The sequence below is a fragment of the Vombatus ursinus genome, unplaced genomic scaffold (assembly GCF_900497805.2).
Source record: "Vombatus ursinus unplaced genomic scaffold, bare-nosed wombat genome assembly UNPS02013950.1, whole genome shotgun sequence".
NCBI lineage: Eukaryota > Metazoa > Chordata > Mammalia > Diprotodontia > Vombatidae > Vombatus > Vombatus ursinus.
Window position 1 is genome coordinate 288,937 of NW_020953728.1, and position 19,350 is coordinate 308,286.

General features: G+C 34.4%; 1 protein-coding gene across 5 annotated transcripts in view; it reads right to left on the bottom strand.

Annotated features, from left to right (window-relative positions):
• Positions 1-19,350, bottom strand: part of LRRK2 (leucine rich repeat kinase 2) — a 228,053-nt gene that overhangs the window by 160,298 nt on the left and 48,405 nt on the right. For all 5 annotated transcript variants that reach the window (XR_003568832.1, XM_027858947.1, XM_027858948.1 and 2 more), the window contains exons 11-14: positions 17,497-17,603; positions 7,653-7,782; positions 6,036-6,160; positions 1,200-1,312 (exon numbers count right to left, since the gene is read on the bottom strand). Coding sequence is in view for 4 of the 5 variants with exons in the window: in XM_027858947.1 (XP_027714748.1) it covers positions 1,200-1,312; positions 6,036-6,160; positions 7,653-7,782; positions 17,497-17,603 (475 nt within the window). In the remaining variant the exon portion in view is untranslated. The remainder of the gene's footprint in view (positions 1-1,199; positions 1,313-6,035; positions 6,161-7,652; positions 7,783-17,496; positions 17,604-19,350) is intronic.

The following is a 19,350-nucleotide window of genomic DNA, read 5'->3' on the forward strand; positions in this document are numbered from 1 at the left end:
TATCAAATTCTTTTCTAAAATCTAAGTAAATCATATATATGGCATTCCCCTGATCTAACAGTCTAATAACTATGTCAAAAAAGGTGTGTCTGGCATAACCTGTTCTTGATGTTCTTGGTTTTGTCTTTTTTTTTTTTTCCTGTTATCACTACTTTCTTTTCTGGAAGTTTATTATACTAACTATTCCCATGGTACTTTCTAGAATTTTGCCAAAAACTGAAATCAGGCTGACTGAGCAAGCTCCACATTTTTTCTTTTTTTTTTTAATAAAATCTGGATTTTTTTTTTCTCTAATTCTCTAGCATCTTTCAAAAAATCACTGAAAACACAGTCAACATTGGCAGAGCAGGGAAATGGTCCAGTCATTCTGGAAAGTAATTTGGAACTATGTCCAAAAACTTATTAAATGTCCTTATGCCCTCTGACCAAAATATACCATTACTAGGCCAACACTCCTAAGAGATCAAAAAAAAGAAGAAAAGCACCTATATGTACAAAAATATTTATAGTATCTTGTTTCCTAGCAAATAAAATTGGAAAGTAAGGGGGTCCTCTCCCCACTGGGAAATGGCTAAATAAACTGTGGTACATGAATGCAACAATATTATTGTACCGTAAGAAATTATGAAATGGACGCTTTCAGAGAAAATTCTGTGAACTGATGCTGAATGAAATAAGTAGAACTAGGAAAACAATTTTTACAATGATATTATAAAGAAAAGCCAGTCTTTTTTACTCTAGTGATTATATATATATATATATATATATATACACACACATATATATTTTTGTGGCATAAGAAATTCTTAGTACAGAAACTCCTTCCATTAATCAGCAAATATTTGGCAACTTACAGTCTTAGAGAACTGCTGGTAGCACTTGAAAATTCAGTGACTTGCTTGAGATCACAGAGCTAAAGTGTATCAGAGTCAAGACCTGAATGGAAATCCTCAATAACTCAGGAGGGTTGCTCTATCAACTATACCATGCATCTCATATAGGATTATGAGTAAATGACAGGTAATAAAATCTAATAGTCTTGCCAGCATTATAAAACATCACTCCTTCTGGCTATTAATGTTAGTAAGAAGAACAAAAGTAAATTAATTTTTAGTTCTAGAGGGAACATAAATAAGAACACTTTAGTAACATTTACTGTTGGGATACTATAGAAAAGGAAAATGAGTTTCTAAACATACCTTATTTAAAGCATCTAGAACCAGTTTGTGAATGTCATTCAATAGGCATTGGTTTTTAACTACTTTCAGATTTATATTTAATAAAGCATCTTCCTCAGGTTCCTCTTTTGGTTCTAAACACAATGGAACAAATTACTAGTTATTTTTGGGAAAATTTGAAAATTTAATAGGCTTCTGTTTACTTCTACTTCAGTAAACTGTAAACTATTTGTTCAACTTTTTGACACTCAGAAGAAAACTTGTAAAGAGTTTACATAATCTAATACTACATGACAAAGTAGAAAATATGGACTGAACAGTCTGTGTACATAGTTGGTGAATACAAATGAAGGACAAAAACATAACTAAAAAGAATTATCTGACAAAATAAGATCTTTTTTTTGTTTGTTTTCAAGGAGATGGTAGGCTGAGATTAAGGAACTAAAATGACTTCAACCAATACCACATTATTTAAGAGAAAATTCAGTCATGAATGTCTGACAGACAAGGGATGGTCAGATATAAGATGTGATATGTAACAAAGATAAAACCAGATGCCATGGCAAAGAAAATAGTAGTAATATAGTTTAATTACAGAAAAAGAAGACACATTTGGCAATATTATAGCATTGTGCAAACAACAATATAAAAAAGTTAGAAGTCAGACATGCAATAAATAACACAATCACTGATAACTGATGGTATTTTGAAAACCAAAGAGTGTGGTGATAATTCTTTATAAATAAATCCCCATTTTAATCCAATTAATTTCATAATGAGTACCCTTAAGATATTTCATAGAAAATGCTATAATGTTCTAAACTGACTCATCACAGTTCTCTTTTTTAAATAAATATACAGATAATTATTTCAAAAATATTTCATTAAATTCCTAGCTGTAGTTGTTGTTCAGTTGTGTCCAACTCTTTGTGACCCCATTTGGGGTTCTCTTGGCAAAGATACTGCAATGTTTTGCCATTTCCTTCTCCAGCTCATTTTACCAATGAGGAAACTGAGCCAGAGTTAAATGACTTGCCCAGGGTCACACAGCTAGTCTCTGTGGCCAGATTTGAACTGTTTTACTGACTCTAGGCCTGGAACTCTATCCATTGTGCCACCTAGCTTCCTCTCAAAAAATGCAATTTCCCTGATTAACTCTTTTAATTAGGCTTATTTTTGATTTTGCTTTATCTGAGATCATAATTGCTTTCTGTTCAGTTGTTTCAGTTGCGTCTGACTCTTTGTGACCCCATTTGGAGTTTTCTTGGCAAAGACACTGCAGTGGTATGCTATTTCCCTCTCCAGCTCATTTTGCAGATGAGGAAACTAAGGCAAACAGGGTTAAGTGACTTGCCCAGGGTCATATAACTAGTGTCTGTAGCCAGATTTGATTCAGGAAAATGAGTCTTCCTGACTGCAGATCAAACACTCTATCACTACACCACCTAGTTGCTCTATACCATAACCTAATACAGACCAGGAGAAGAAAATTTTTATTTTGGCAGGGATGTTTAAAGGGAGATTACATGGTAGAATTTTGGACACGATAAGTTGGAGAACCTAGTGAGGCATTCAGGTGGAGATTTTAACAGGCAGATGAAAATATGGTACTAGAGGCTCCAGCATAGGTTTGAAAGTGGCAGTACAGATTTGAGAGATACATAAAGGGAACTGCTAAAGTATATGAAATGTATGGAGAAAGTGAAAAAAAAAGTGGAAAGACAAAACTTTACGAGATATTCCAAAGAATTAAGAATATATATCTTCATAGGGTACGGAGGAGTAATAGTCAAGGTAGGAGGATAACCAGGAGAGCAGAGCCATCACAGCAGGAAAGAGTATTACGAAGAGGTAATCAAAAGCATCAACTGATACAGAAAATACAATAAAAATAACAATTTAAAAAAGATCACTGCCAGACTACAGGGAGTTGAAGAGTATGTGGTGAGGAAATGGAGGAAGCAAATTATAGGTGACACTCTAGAAGTCTAGTATCAAATTTGGTGATGAAGAAGTAAAGAAAAATAGGAGCACATATTTATGTAGATAGCAAATCAAGACAAAGTTATTACAGGATAGAAAAGAGCATGTTTGTAAACAAGGTAATGTAAAGAGTAGGGAAAGAGACTGAATAAAAAAAATAAAAAAATAGGGGCAGCTAGGTGGTGTAATGGATAGAATACTGGTCCTGGAGTTGGCGGGAACTGAGTTCAAATCTGGCCTCAGACACTTGATACTTACTAGCTGTGTGACCCTGGGCAAGTCACTTGACCCCACTGCCTAGCAGAAAAGCAAAACCAAAATAAATAAATAAATAAAAAGAAAGAGCCAATAAAGCAAAGTACTACAGGAGACAAAAGGGAAGAAAATCAAAGGCATAAGTGGAGGAGTTAATTTTAGAAAGGAGGAAGTCATCTCATACTCTGAGGTTAAAGGGTAAAGAAGTTATAAGGACAGAGGTTTTGAGACATGGAGAAGACATGGCAAACAAAAGGGAAGCCTTTAATTTTCTTAATAAAGTAGTAAACTTTACATCTTCTGAAAGAGAAAAGGCTGGAAGTATAATTAGAGGTTTTTAAAAAAGAGGAAATGTTTGCAAAAGCTGATATAGAGAGTATGACAGATGAATAAAAGGGCCCTGTATAGTTCTTCATTGCCTAGTTGAGATTAGTAATTGAGACTGTAGCACTCAGTCATGCATAATACCAATATTAAATGTTTCCATGTTTATAGATGTGTCTGTAAATATACAAAAGGTGACTACAATGGAATGACACTAATTTTTTTTTTGACACTATTTTAAAACAAACATACTGCCTTGTCCCACCTGTATTGTTAGGGAAAGGAAGCCACACCCCCTCCATGATTTTAATCCATCATTAAAGACAAAGTGAGATGGATGTGTTCAGGGAAAGCATAGGTAGCAAAACCAACCAGGCAAAATCAACCTGGTCAGGTTACAGTGAAAGACCTGGTAAGGAAACTATTAGCAGTGGATCCTAAAAATAGGCACATAAAGCACAAGGCTAAAGTAGAGGGACCTAAAAACAAGAAGTTTAAACACAGTATCATAAAACCAGTTCAGTAAACTGGTATGCCAGAGATAGCCTGTAAGAAAACTGAACCCTATCTGGAACACAGAAAAAGGGTAATAAAAATGGTAGAAAACAGAAACTTCCAGAAAAAGAAGGAAAGTTTAAAAAGACTACCAACCAAAAATTTATCATGCTCACACCTAGAGCTTTCTTTTAAGCTGAAGAGAGAGGCTTGAAAGGCCTTCCCATTCTGCCAAATTAAAGTTCTTTCTCTTGCAGGAAAGACACATACTAAAACACGTAAATCAACAAATGCTAATCTTTCAAGTAGTTACCCCAGGAAGGACATATATTATTTCAACAACACCAACAATGCTTAAAACATTTTTAGAATATCTTTTAGAACTTCTTCCAAATGAGTGAATCTTATTCTCATAGGATTTGGCTTAAGGAGGGAATAACATACACAATGCAGTATGGAAATCTATCTTACCCTACAGGAAAATAAGGGGGGAAGAGGACAAGAGAGCAGGGGTTGATACAGGGGAGGGCAGACTGGGGGAGGGGATAATCAAAAGCAAACACTTCTAAGGAGGGACAGGGTCAAAAGAGAGAATAGAATAGGATAGGATGAAGGGAAATATACTTAGTTTTTCACAACATCGCTACTATGGAAGTGTTTTGCATGACTATACATCTATAACCTGTATCGAGATGCTTGCCTTTTCAATGTGTAAAAACTGGTATGGCATATTACTGGGGTGGGGAGGGAGGAAGGGAGAAAATCTGTAATCCAAAGTTTTAAAAACACATGTTAAAAATTAATAAAAAATTAAGAAAAATGCACAAAATAAAATCACTATTTGTTATAGTTACCACTTGGTTTATAACCCCCAACAGATTCTTAACTTTATCACTCATCTAATTCACCAAATTTGACAATGAATGGTTTTTGTCTGGAAAAAAAAAATCAAATCTAGTCCTCAAAGGAGGCTTATAACTAACAACTGAGGATATTTGAAAGAATGTGCCTATAGACTCCAAAAGTAATTTTTAAAAGGTTTCCTTTTAAATATTTAAATTAATTTATTATCTCTACCCTTCTCACAGCCCCTTCCCTCTACTGATCTGCAGAGAGGAGGGCAGGGGAAAAAGAACCAAACTTTTTTTTTTTTTTTGGCTAGGCAATGGGGTTAAGTGACTTGCCCAGAGTCACACAGATAGTAAGTGTTATGTGTCTGAGGCCGGTTTTGAACTCAGGTCATCCTGACTCCAGAGCCAGTGTTCTATCCACTGTACCACCTAGCTGCCCCCGAAACAAAACCCTTAACAAACAGGCATAGTCCAACAAAAAAATTCCTGCATTGGCCGTGTCCAAAATTGTATGTCGCATTCTGGGTTATATCGTCTTATCACTTCTCTGGCATGAGGTGGATAGTGTAATTGATCTTCAGTCTTCTGAAGGTGAAGGCAATTTCCAAAGAATTCTAAAAATGTGTTGCATAATGACAATGATAGTATTAAAAGTTGCTCAATATCAAAGCTCACTGATCACATTACTTTATATGAATGTATTTCTTTTTTAAATTGTCCTCTAAGGATCCTTGACCCTCATCTACCTTTTTACTATTGGTATAGACGTATGAAATTTGTTTGGTTCTACAAAAATTAGACCTTCGAAACGTGAGATTGTGTTTAAGTTAGGCTAAAAATATTTTATTATTTGCAACAAAATGACTAGATACTTAATGATAGATCAGAAATCAATCTAACTTCTGCCATTTCCTTACCTCTGGCAAACAAAAGCAATTATATCACTTACCTGGGACAATAATATGTAAAATAGTTTGAAGTGCCTCCAGCTGCACTGTTGATGAGGTTTTGTGACTTTTCATAACTTTTATTATGTTAGATGTCACTGATGCCATTACATCTAGGTGAAGGTTACTGAAGATATGGAATTTAAATAAATGATAAAAAGTGAAGCATACTACAAAGAACATCTACATATTCAAAACCACGACATGAGAGACTGATGTTATATGCAGGATTTTAATTCAATTAAAATTGTATACAATAAACCTTGGAACACTGTCAAAGTAATTTTTTAGACTGAATATACAAGAAATTTAACAGCAACTGAAATGTGGGTCAGTGTGTTAAGCTACCAAAGTCAATCAAATTTCCCACGTTCTTATTAAATTTTTATACATACTACAAAGTGTATTCTCCTGGAAGAAAAGGGATTTCCTGTGTAAAAACTGGTATGGCATTTACTAGGGCTCAGTATTGTCACATGACAGATTTTTTAAGCTACAAATATTAATTTCTTCTCCATAGATAAAATTCTCATATGTAACATATTACATCTAGATATTTTCCTCAATGGAATGTAATAATTTTGAAAATAGTTTTTAATTTTAAATTATAAAAATATTTGAAATATGACCAAACAGCAAAGAAAACATATTTATGCTTATCATCAACATTACTAAATTTTGTCAAGTCGATAAAAACAACTGTGAAAGTTTTCTAAAAATTTATGGAAATCAATCTGTACTGCTTTTAGCAGTTAGCAAAAATTTAACCTTGTTTATAAAAAAATTTTGAATAATTAAACTGACTAATTTCCAGCTACAATAATTTAAAGTCTCACATGTATTCCTGAGATTGAAAATCATTTCAAGGGCATTTTTATGCATAATTTTAAAGCACTTTTGCACCTTCATTTCTCATTTGCCAGTACTGATCAAACAATTAGCTTGCAGCTACAGTAATTGCAATGAAATATCTTCTCATGTATACACTTTCTTCTAATTTGGTGTGATACTATACAATCAGCTATTCATTTGGAAATTACTCCTGTCCCAGTAACTTTTTCCTGTCTTCTTTATGTATTTTAATCAGTTTTAAAATTCAGTACCTTGTATGGGAAATCAAAAATTTTATGGAGCCCTACTAATGGGTTTGAATGGTAGTCAGTTAGTAGGGTCCAAATCTAAGTCAGCTGCATTAGAGAGATAGCTAAGGAGATTTCTCCCTGCTTGTATCTATTTCTCTTTTACCACTGGATCAAATGAGATAACACATAATGTATACAGTAAGATAGCTATCATCACTTAATAAAGAGCTTGAAGTATAATTAAGTACTGTCTATGAATGCAACTACAGATTTTCCCCCTTTTAAATCTACCAGCTGTGAATAAAAGTTGCAGTTTTAAGTAGTAATTCTAAACTCTAGAAATAAAGGTGCTTTCTATAACTGAAGGGCCTTATATCTAAGATTATATGAGACTACAAAATTAACAGATATAGGACCATATTCCTCAAAAAACAGTTTTAACATTCAAATTTTTGAAATCATTAAAAACAGTTTATAACAAAATTTTATCTGATCCAAAATCAGGCACATTCGATATCCCCGTAATTCTGCCATTACCTTCCTTCCAAAAGATGATTTAACATTTTGCATCCGCTTTCAGCCACTTCAGGGAAATGTAAATGCTTCATCATTAACAACAGTACATTCCAGTATATTCCTTTTGACAACAGGGCTTTTCTGACATTAACTATAAGATAACATAGATTATTTGCAGAAATGAAAATATTTTTCTGTAAATGTTTTACAAAAGAATTAATTCACATACTCCAAATTAATAGGAAAAACAAAATAATACAACTTTACTTGTATAAAAATGCCCAAAAAGTGAAATGATAAATACTGGTGGGGTTGTAGGAAAACAGCACATCGATGCACCATTGATGGAGTTGTTAATTGGTCCAGCTATTCTGGAAAGCAATTTGGAGTTATGCCCCAAAAGTGAATAAATCTGGCATACGCTGTGATCTAGTAATATGTTAAAAAAGAACAAAGAAAGAGAAAAAGCACTTATAAGCCTATTAACTAAGGAATGGTTAAACAAATTACTGTATATGAATTAACTGAATACTATTAGGCTGTAAGAAATGATGAAATAGTTGGTTTGAGATAAACGTAGGAAAGCTTATTTGTGCTAACATAGAGTGAAATGAATAGAACTAAGAGAATAATTTATGTAATAACAACTTTAAAAGACTTAACTAATCAATGCAAGGACCAACCATAATTCTAAAAAACCAGTAAGAAGGATACTATCCATCTCCTAAACAAATGATAGATGCAGGATACAGAATGAGTCATAGTTTTGGACATGGCCAAAGCAGGAATTTGTTTTTATTAACTATGCATATACTATATTACAAAAGTTTTGTTTTTCTTTTATTTTTCCACTGGTGGTAGTGGGGTGTGTGGGGGAAGGGGGAGACTTGAAAAGATTTTTAATTGAAAAAACTTAAGCTCTTAACACTAAATACAAATACATTTCCCTTTCTTCAAGTTATTAGCTTTCTGGTAAAGATAATAAATTTGGGATTTTAAAATTTTATTCATAAGGTAATTTGGTTTTACTCTTTTAGGTAACGGAGTTGTACTAATTTCAGTTTAATAGACGTTTGTTAACTACCACTGACTTAGGATTTGGAAATACAAAGATACAAAGAAATTTGGAAATACAAAATATAAAGCAGGCAGCTGAGAAGAAAGAGCACTGGGCCTAGAGTAAGGAAGACCTGAGTTAAAATCTGGTCTCAGAAGATGTGTGACCCTGGGCAAGCCACAATTTCTGTCAGTTTTCGTTTCCTCAAATGTAAAACAGTGATAATAATAGTACCTGTCTCATTTGTAAGGGTCAAATATGATGATATTGGTAAGGAACTTTATAAATTCTTGTTCCTTCCCTCCCAGCCCTCAAAGAGCTTACCGTGATGGGTGAGGTAAGAAAGAAATACAACTTTGATGCAAATTGGGAAATAATTACAGAAAAGTGATTAAGGAAAATAGAAAGAAAAGTCACCTCTAAATGAAGCCCTCAGAAAATACATCATGAATGATGTATTGGAGTTCAACCTTGAAGCACAAGAATGCTGTCTGTCCATAGGAAGGGACATTCTAGGCAAGGGAAATTGTGTGAGCAAAGGCACAGGGACGAGAGGGCAAGAAAGTCTGCAGAAAAGCAAGTAGCAACAGTTTAGCTGAAGTATAAAATGCATGAAGAATGCCATGAAATCTACATGGAAATGTAGATTAGAACTACATGAAATAGTACCTTCAATGTCACAGTAAGGAATTTATATTTTATTTGGTCAAGTGTAGAAAGCCACTGAAGGTTTTTGAGCAGAGGAAACGTGTGATTAAATATATGCATTTGGAGAAACAAGACGAAAAGGCTGAATGAAATAGATTCCAGGATGAGGAGGTGGGGTCTTGGGCTTTAAGATGTATACTGATCTAAGAGCAAATTCAGAAGCAAGAAACAATTTCATGGCCAGAGCAGAGGTCAAAGAGAAGTCTATGGTTCTAACACTCTGAATCAGCAGAGCTTTCTAACTGGTTAAGTGGTTGAGTCCACCATCAGGCCACTGGAACTCCAACCAGGGGCAAGCCTATAGGAATGCTGATCACATCCAAACAAAGGTTAACAATTTGCAGACTTTGCCATGGATAAAATCACTTTGAGAGCACTGAAACCTTGCAGGTCTACAGTTTTAGCTGTCTTTGATATCACAATACTCAATAAGCCAAGAAACTAGCAATATGATCGACAAATTCAGGCTAGAAATACAGAGAGCCCAGAAGTATGGAGCTAAGATGGAAAAAAGGCAGCGACTCACCTGAGCTCTCTTCAAAACTTCTCAAAAACCTTTAAATAATGCCATAATTTTCCTGCCAAAGACAACTTAGAAGATTAGCAGGAAAAGTCTGTCACACCTGGGTGAGAGTGGATCACAGTCCAGTGTAGACTGTACCAGCATGAACCCAGCACCAGCAAACCAAGGAGCAGGCCACGGGAGCCAATGAATAAGCAGTGGCAGTGGCGGCAGCAGCAGCAGCAGCAGCAGCAGCAGCAGCAGCAGCAGCAGCAGCAGCAGCTGCTTCCATAGCTCTCAGCCCACAGATGGTAAGTGAGTTGAACAACTATTTAGAAGATTATAGGAGTCTCTTTGCTAGCACTGGGGCAGGACTCTATTGCTTTGCCCATAAATGGATCCAGGTCGCAGTCCCAGAACGAGAAGAAGCACTAGCACACCTGAGCTTGCAGCTGCAGGGGAGCATGGACCTTCCCCACAGTACCAGGGAAGAAAAGAATGCTTGTGGCTGCTCAGAGACCAGACACTGGGCCAGGAGAGTAGTAAACACACCTCTCCTTATATCATCCCACCTTGGAAGAACTGAAAATTTATAGATCCCTGGAAATATCTCTGAAAACAGCTTCACAAAACCCCTGAAGCTTGAGACAGTGCTCTCTCCACCCTGGAAACAGAGCCCTACTTTAACAAACAGTTAAAAGTCAAGTAATAGGTTGGGAAAACGAGCAAAGAGCAGAAAACAATTCTGACTATAGAAACTTACTATGGTTACAAGGAAGATCAAAACACACACTCAGAGTAAGATAACAAAATCAAAGCTCCTATGTGCAAAGCCTCCAAGAAAAATATGAACTAGTCTCAGGTCACAGAAGAGCTAAAAAAGGATTTGGAAAATCAAGTAAGAGAGGGAGAGGAAAAATTGAGAAGAGAAATGACAATGATGCAAGAAAATCATAAAAAAAGAGTCAATAGTTTGGTAAAGTAGACACAAAAATATACTGAAAAAAATAAAACCTTAAAAAACAGACTAAGCTAAAAGAGAAAAGAGGCACAAAAAGCAAATGAGGAAAACAATTTCTTCAAAAGCAGAACTGACCAAATGGAAAAAGGGGCACAAAAATTCACTGAAGAAAAAAAAAAATTTCTTAAAAAGTACATTTGGTCAAATGGAAAAGGCGGTACAAAAGCTCAGTGAAGAAAATAATTCCTAAAAAAAATTAGAATTAAGCAAATGGAAGCTAATAACTTTGTGAGAAATCAATAAATAATAAAACAAAACCAAAATAATGAAAAAAATAGAAGACAATATGAAATATCTCTTCAGAAAAACAACTGACCCAGAAAATAGATCCAGGAGAGATAATTTAAAAATTATTGGACTACCTGAAAGCCAGGATCATAAAAAAAGCTTACACATTCATCATCTTTCAAGAAATTATCAAGGAAAATTGCTGATATTCTAAAACCAGGAGGTAAAATAGAAATTGACAGAATCCATGGATCACCTGCTGAAAGAGGTCCCAAATGAAAACTGCCAGGAATATTGTAATCAAATTCCAGAATTTCCAGGTCAAGGAGAAAACAGTGCAGGCAGCCAGAAAGAAAAATTCAAGTATCATGGAGTCACAGTCAGGATAACACAAGATTTAGCAACTTCTATATTAAAGGATCAGAGGGTTTAGAATATGATATTCCAGAAGGAAAAGGAGTTAGGATTACAACTGAGAATCACCTACTCAGAAAAACTGAGTATAATCCTTCAGAGGAGAAAACGGACATTCAAAGAGAGAGGACATTTAACCATTTTTAATGAAAAGACCAGAGCTGAATAGAAAATCTGACTCCTAAATATTAGACTCAAGAGAAGCATAAAAAGGTAAATAGGGAAGGGAAATCATAAGAGACTTAATGGGGTTAAACTGTTTACACTCCTACATGGGAAGATGATACTTAAAACTCACAAGAACTTTCTCATTATTAAGGAAGTTAGAAGGAGGAAATACAGACAGAGGGCAGAGGTGTGAGCTGAATATAATGGAATGATATCCAAAAAAATAAAATCAAGGGGTGAGAAAGGAATGTACTGGGAGAAAGGAAAAGGGAGAGGTAGAGTGGGGGTAAATTATCTCACATCAAAGAGGCAAGAGAAAGCTTTTGACAGTGAAGGGGAAGAGATGGGAAGTGAGTAAATCTTATCTGCATCAGAATTGGCTCAAAGAGGGAATAACATACACACTCAGTTGGGTATAAAAATCTACCTTACCTTATAGGAAAGAAAGGCGAGGAGGGGATAAAGAAAGGAGGGTGGTGGTAGAAGGGAGGGCAGATTGGAGAGGGAGTAGTCAGAAGCAAAGCACATTTGAGGAGAAAAAGGGTAAAAGGAGAGAGAATAAAATAGTGCAGGGAGGAAAGGATGGAGGGAAATACAGTTAGCAAGATTAACTGCAAAAAAAATTTTGAAGGAAGTTTCTGTGATAAAGACCTCATTTCTCAAACATATAGAGAACTGAGTCAATTTTATAAAAATAAGAGCCAATCCCCAACTGATAAATGATCAGAAGACATGATCAGTTTTCAGATGAAGTAATCAAAGTTATCTATAGCCATATGAAAAAATACTCTAACTCACTACTGATTGGAGAAATGCAAATTAAAACAATTCTGAGGTACTACCTCATATCTATTAGATTGGCTAATAGGACAGTAAAGGTAAATGACAAAAGCTGGAGGGAATGATGGAAAAATGAAACACTAATGTACTGTTGTTAGAGTTGTGAACTAATTCAACCACTTTGCAGAACAATTTGGAACTATGCCCAAAGGGCTATAAAACCATGTATAACCTCTGCCCTAGCAATACCACTAACTAAGTCTGTGTCCCAAAGAGATAAAAAACAGAAAGGGAAAGGAACTATATGTACAAAATTATTTATAGCAGCTCTTTTTGTGGTGGTAAAGAACTGGAAATCAGAGGAATGCTCATCAACTGGGGAAAGGCTGAACAAGTTGCAGTATATGATTTTGATAGGGTACATATTGTGCTATGTGAAATGATGAACAGGATGCTCTCAGAAAAACCTTTAAAGACTTATCGTATTTCACCACATAATTGTTGCAGAATTTATGCCAAAATTCTTTTGCAAAAAAAGTGGATTGCAACCATTATGTGATTTTTAAAAACTGTGCCAGTATTACTTAAAAATCATTTATTACTAAACTGTTTTGGTGCAAGATTAGCATGCACAGAACACTCGTGAATATACCTTAAAACTGAATACTGACAATGCACATGTGCTGAGAATTCTAGACTTGTGCTCACAATGATCAAGATAAATGCATATACATATACCACTAGTGAATACATTGCTACACCTTTTAAGTGGCATGACAAAGAGAATTTTTACCATGTGACAATTACACAATGAAAGGTTAAAAACTAATTTTTACACTGAAAAAAAACATAGTGTGACAATTATGTGGTGAAATATGGTAAATGAGTTGATGCAAAATTAAATGTACTATGTACAAAGTAACAGCAATATTGTAAGATGATCAGCTGTGAATGACAGTTATTCTCAGCACTACAATGATTCAAGACAACTCTGAAGGGTGTATAATAAAAAATGCTATCCAACCCTAGAGAGAATTGATGGTGTCTGAATACAGATGGAAGCATTATTTTTTTTATTCCTTATTTTCTAAGTTTTTTTTGGGGGGGGGAGGCCTTACGTCTTCTTTCATAACATATGGAAATGCTTTGTGTGACTACGCATGTACACCCTATATCAAATTGTTTGCCTTCTCAATGAAGTGGGGGTGGGGAGGGAGGAAGGGAGAGAAAGTGGAACTTCAAGTTTTAAAAACAAATGTAAAAAGTTGTTTTTACATGTAAATGGGGAAAAATTAAATACTAAATAATTTTTTTAAAAAGCTAGAATAGGGCATGTGGAAGCTAATGACTCTATGAAACATCACGAATCAATCAAACAAATTCAAAAGAATGAAAAAAAGACAATGTAACATATTTCATGGAAAAAAAAAAATGACCTCGAAAATATATCCAGGAGAGACAATATCAGAATCACTGGACTATCTGAAAGCCATAATCAAAAGATGGATCTAGACAGCATCTTTCAAGAAAGTGTCAACGAAAACTGCTCTGTATTGTCCTGGAACCAGAGGGCAAAATAAGCATTGAAAGAATCCACCAATCCTAAAATAAAAACTCCAAGGAACATCACCGCTAAATTTCAGAACTATCATGTCAAAAAAAAATATTACATGTGGCCAGAAAGAAACAATTCAAATATTGATGAGCCACAGTCAGGATCACACAGGTCTTGGCAGCTGGCAACATTAAAGAATCAGAAGTCATGGAATGTGATATTCCGGAAGGCAGAGGAGCTAGGACTATAACCAAGAATCACTTACCTGGCAAATTTAATCGTAGCATATCATGGGGAAAAAAAGGTCATTCAATGAAATAGAAGGATTTCAAGCTTTTATAAGGAGAAGACCAGAACTAAACCAAAAATATGACTTCCAATATCAAGACTCAAGAAAAGCATAAACTGGTAAAAAGGAAAAGAAAACATAAGAGATTCAATAGAGCTAAACTGTTTACATCCATACATGGGAAGATGATACTTATGACTCTTAAAAACTGTATCACCAACAGTACAGATAGAAGGAATATACATAGATGATACGGGTAATAAGGTAAATTTGAGGGAATAACATAAAAAAATAATTAAGGGAAGAGAAAGAGCAATACCCTGGCTGCAGAAGGAAGGGAGAGGTAGAATGGGGTAAATTATTTCACATGAAGAGGCAAGAAAGACCTATTACAGTGGAACAGAAAATGCGAGGGTAGGCAACAAGCATCACTTGAATCTTACTCTTATCAGTATTGGCTCAAAGAGGGAATAATATACACAATCAGTTGAATACAGAAATCTATCTTACACAACAGGGAAAGGGGGGGAGGAGATTAAGTAAAGGCTGGGATGGGGACTGACAGAAGGGAGGTGGCAAACAGAAGTAAAATACTGGTGAGGAGGGAAAAGGTGAAAGGAGAGAGAGAACAAACAGGAGGAAGAATATGATGGAGGGTAATACACAAGTCATAATCATAACTGTAAATGTGAATGCGATGAACTCTCCATAAAATGGAAGCAGATAGCAGAGTGGATCAAAAACCAATATCCTATAATATGTTGCTTACAAGAAACACACTTGAAGCACAGAGGCACATACAGAGTAAAGGTAATGGGCTGGAACAGAATCTATTATGCCTCAGCTAAAGTAAAAAAAGCAAGGGTAGTAATCTTTATCTCAGACAAAGTAAAAGCAAAATTAGACCTAATCAAAAGAGGAAACTACATCTTGCTAAAGGTACCATAAGCCAATGAGGTATTATCAATACTAAACATATGTGCATCAAGTGGTATGTTATCCAACTTCTTAAAAGAGGAGGTAAGTGAGTTATAGGAAGAACAAGACAGCAAATCTAGTGGGGGACCACAACTGTCCCTTCTCAGAACTCAATAAATCCAACCAAAAAATAAACAAGAAAGAAACTAGAATATTATAAAAGTTAGATATGACAGACCTTTAGAGAAAACTGAATGGGAACAGTATGAATGGGTATCATAAAGCGTGATACTATAAGCAAATTAAGAGCATGGAATAGATTATCTATCAGATTTATGAATAAGTGAAAAATTTAGGACCAAAGAAGATATAGAAAGCAAACAAAAGGTAAAATAGATCATTTCAATTATATAAAATTAAAAAGTTTCTGCACAAGCCAGTGCAACCAAAATTATAAGGAAAGCAGAAAAGTAGAGAAAAAATTTTGCAACCCATATCTCTGATAAAGGCCTCATTTCTCAAATATATAGAGAACTGAGCCGAATTTATAAAAATACAAGTCATTCCCCAATTGATAAATGGTAAAAGGATATGAACAGGCAGTTTTCAGACAAAGAAATCAAAGCTATCTATAGTTGTATGAAAAAATGCTCTAAGTCATTACTGATCAGAGAAATGCAAAGTAAACAACTCTAAGGTACCACATCACACCTATCAAAATTGTTATCAAAAAAAAGGAAAATGATGGATGGTGGAAGGGATGTGAGAAAACGGGGACACTAAAGCACTGCTGGTGGAGTTGTGAACTGATCCAACCATTCTGGAGGGCAATTTGGAACTATGTCCAAAGGGCTATGATACTGTGCAGACCCTTTGATCCAGCAATACACTGCTAAGTCTATATCCTAAAGACATCCAAATAAAGGGAAAAGTACCTATTTGTACAAAAATATTTACAGCATCTCTTTTTGTCATGGCTAAGAATTGGAAATCAAAGGGATGCAGGGACATCCATCAACTGCGGAATGGCTAAACAAACTGTGACATATGATTGCAATGTGATATTACTGTGCTGTAAGAAATGACAAGCAAGATGATTTCAGAAAATCCTGGAAAGATTTACATGAACTGATGCATCAACAGAACCAGGAGAACACTGCACAAAGTAAGAGCAATATTGTTTGGTGAAGAACTGTGAATGACCTAGCTCTTCTTAGGAGTATAATGGTCCAAGACAATGCCAAAGGACTAATGATGAAGCATACTATCTGTCTTCAGAGAAAGAACTGATACTTATTGAAGCATGCTATTTTCCCTTTCTTTCTTTTATTTTTTTTCTTTAATTCGAGTCTTCTTATACAAAATCACTATTATGGAAATGTTTTACAGAATTACACGTGTATAACCTATATCTGATTGCTTAAAATCTCAGGGAGGGCAAAGGGGAGGGAGGAAGGGATAAATAGAATTTGGAACGCAAAACTTTAAATAAAAATGTTCAAAAAAAATTTAAAATAATAAAATGGATAAGAACTTGCAGTTGGGCTTTGAGTGAGGGAAAGAAAAGAGGGTCAGGGAAGCCAAGAGATGGCACCAAACCTACAACAGTGGAGTTGAGCACACTTCTCTCGCATAATCCTAATTATCATAAATAAAGTGTTAGAAACAAGAAAAGGAAAAACATAAAAGCATAGAATGGAGAGCAATACACAATTATTATAACCATGAATGTGAATGGGATAAACTCACTCTTAAAATGGAAATGGATAGCAAAAAAGGATTAGAAATCAGAATCCCACATTTCATATTTCACAAAAGACACACAGATAAATATTAATACACATTTAAAACAAAGGGCTGAAGTAAAAACTATTATACTTCAGCTAACGTAAATACTTAGGAACTCTGAGCAATCTAATCACTAATCATGGTTTCAGAGGTCTGATAATGCAACATGCTATTCACTTCCTAACAGAGAGGTGATGGACTCAAGATACAGAATGAGATACTTCAAGACAGGATCAATGTGATAATGTCTTTTGCTTAACTATGAATATATGTTGGATGAACATTGTTTTTCTTTATTTTCAAATGAAGTGAGGAGGTGGGGGCAATAGAAAATTAATGCTTTTTAACTGACAAAAGGTAAAGTAGAATAAGAACTACATTAAAAATAAAATAAATTTAATGACATAAAAACTTTTACATCATAAGCTATGCCTTACCATTTTGTTTTGATAGAGTTGATAACGCATTAGCAGCTGCCTGAAATACTTCTTTTGATGAAGAATGCATCAGCATGGCAAGCAGCATTTCCCTATGCACTGGATACCTTTTTCAAATGTAAATTAAAAAATTAACAGTAACTTTTAATGATTATTTTAATTGTTCTCTATGAAAAATGTCTAAAATAGTTAATAAATTATACTTAAGCAATTTTTAGTAATTTTTCACTGGGACTGGTTGACACTGAGATAGAAATCATAAGCTGCTGAGAAAATAAGCATTTTTTACTACCCTTTCAACAATGATTCTGTGAAGAAATTATAAGAGATAGTAAGGTCAGAGAGTAATGAAAAGAGAGTTAAAGAAAGAATAAGAGAAGGAGGGAAATATCAATGGTAATAGAAAAGTACAGCTACTAAAAGGCACTGAAGGGAAATTTGTACAGAAAATGGAGACAGAATGAAAGCTTACATAACAAAGGCATCATTATTCATGTTAGAAATTATCTTTGGAAAAACAATAAATTTACATTAGCATCTTACACCACAGTTAGTTCAAAACAAATACTTGACAAATATGAAAAATATCATAAAGTTTTAAAACTGGTCAAAAATCAATGGAAGCATCTTTCACAACTATGAGAGGCCTTATTAAACAAGAAAAAGAGATGACGAAACATAAAACAAACAATTTTGATGATAGAAAAGTAAAAAAACTTTTGTATAAAGAAAATGAAAAGAAACAAGATAAGAAGGTAAGCAGTGGATTGAGGAAGAAATCTTTGTAACAGATATCAAGTAGGAAAGCAGTATGGACCAATGTAAAAAATGCTTGATTTGAAATCGGAGGACCGGAAATCAAATGCTAGCTCTATCATTTACTACCTACTGTATGACCTCGGGCAAGGTACTTTAAGCTTTATAGGCTTCAGTTTCCTCATCTGTAAAATTAGGGGATTGGATTAAATGACCTCTGCGGTCACCTCTGATAAAAGTTTGATATTTAAAATATATGGGGAATTAAAGAAATATATACAAAAATCAAGAGTCAGTTCCCCATATATAAATGGTTTAAAAATATGAACAAGTGGTTGTCAAAAGAACCATAAATTACTTTTCTTAAAAATCACATAAATTGCTCCAAACCACGAAGAGAAATGCAAACAAAAGCAACTCCAAGGTTTCATTTCACATACAGCAAACTGGCAAAGATGAAGGAAAACAAGGGAAAGGAAAAGGAATAAGTATTTATTTATCACGTATTATGCACCATACAGTGTGCTAAGCACCTCTTACAAATATCATTTGATAAGAAGAGAACAAATATAAGGAATTCAAAAAACCACTGAAAGCAAGATAATATATATATCTACAAAAGAGCTGTCAAACATGCAGTGACTCCCAAGGCTGGCCCAAACTAGATTAAAATATAATTGAGAAATATTAAACAAGATAAATAAAAATACAAAACACAGGTAATGTTTATACGTGGTCCTCCTTTCTATTTGAGTTTGACACCACTTTGACAACTAAATGAACTAAAACTAAACAAAAACAAAAATAAATTAAATTATAAATTATAAAGAATAATAAATTATAAAGAGGGTCAGGGAAGCCAAGCAGATGGCACCAAACCTACAACAGAGGAGTTGAGCACACTTCTCTCGCATAATCCTAATTATCATAAATAAAGTGTTAGAAACAAGAAAAGGAAAAACATAAAAGCATAGAATGGAGAGCAATACACAATTATTATAACCATGAATGTGAATGGGATAAACTCACTCTTAAAATGGAAATGGATAGCAAAAAAGGATTAGAAATCAGAATCCCACATTTCATATTTCACAAAAG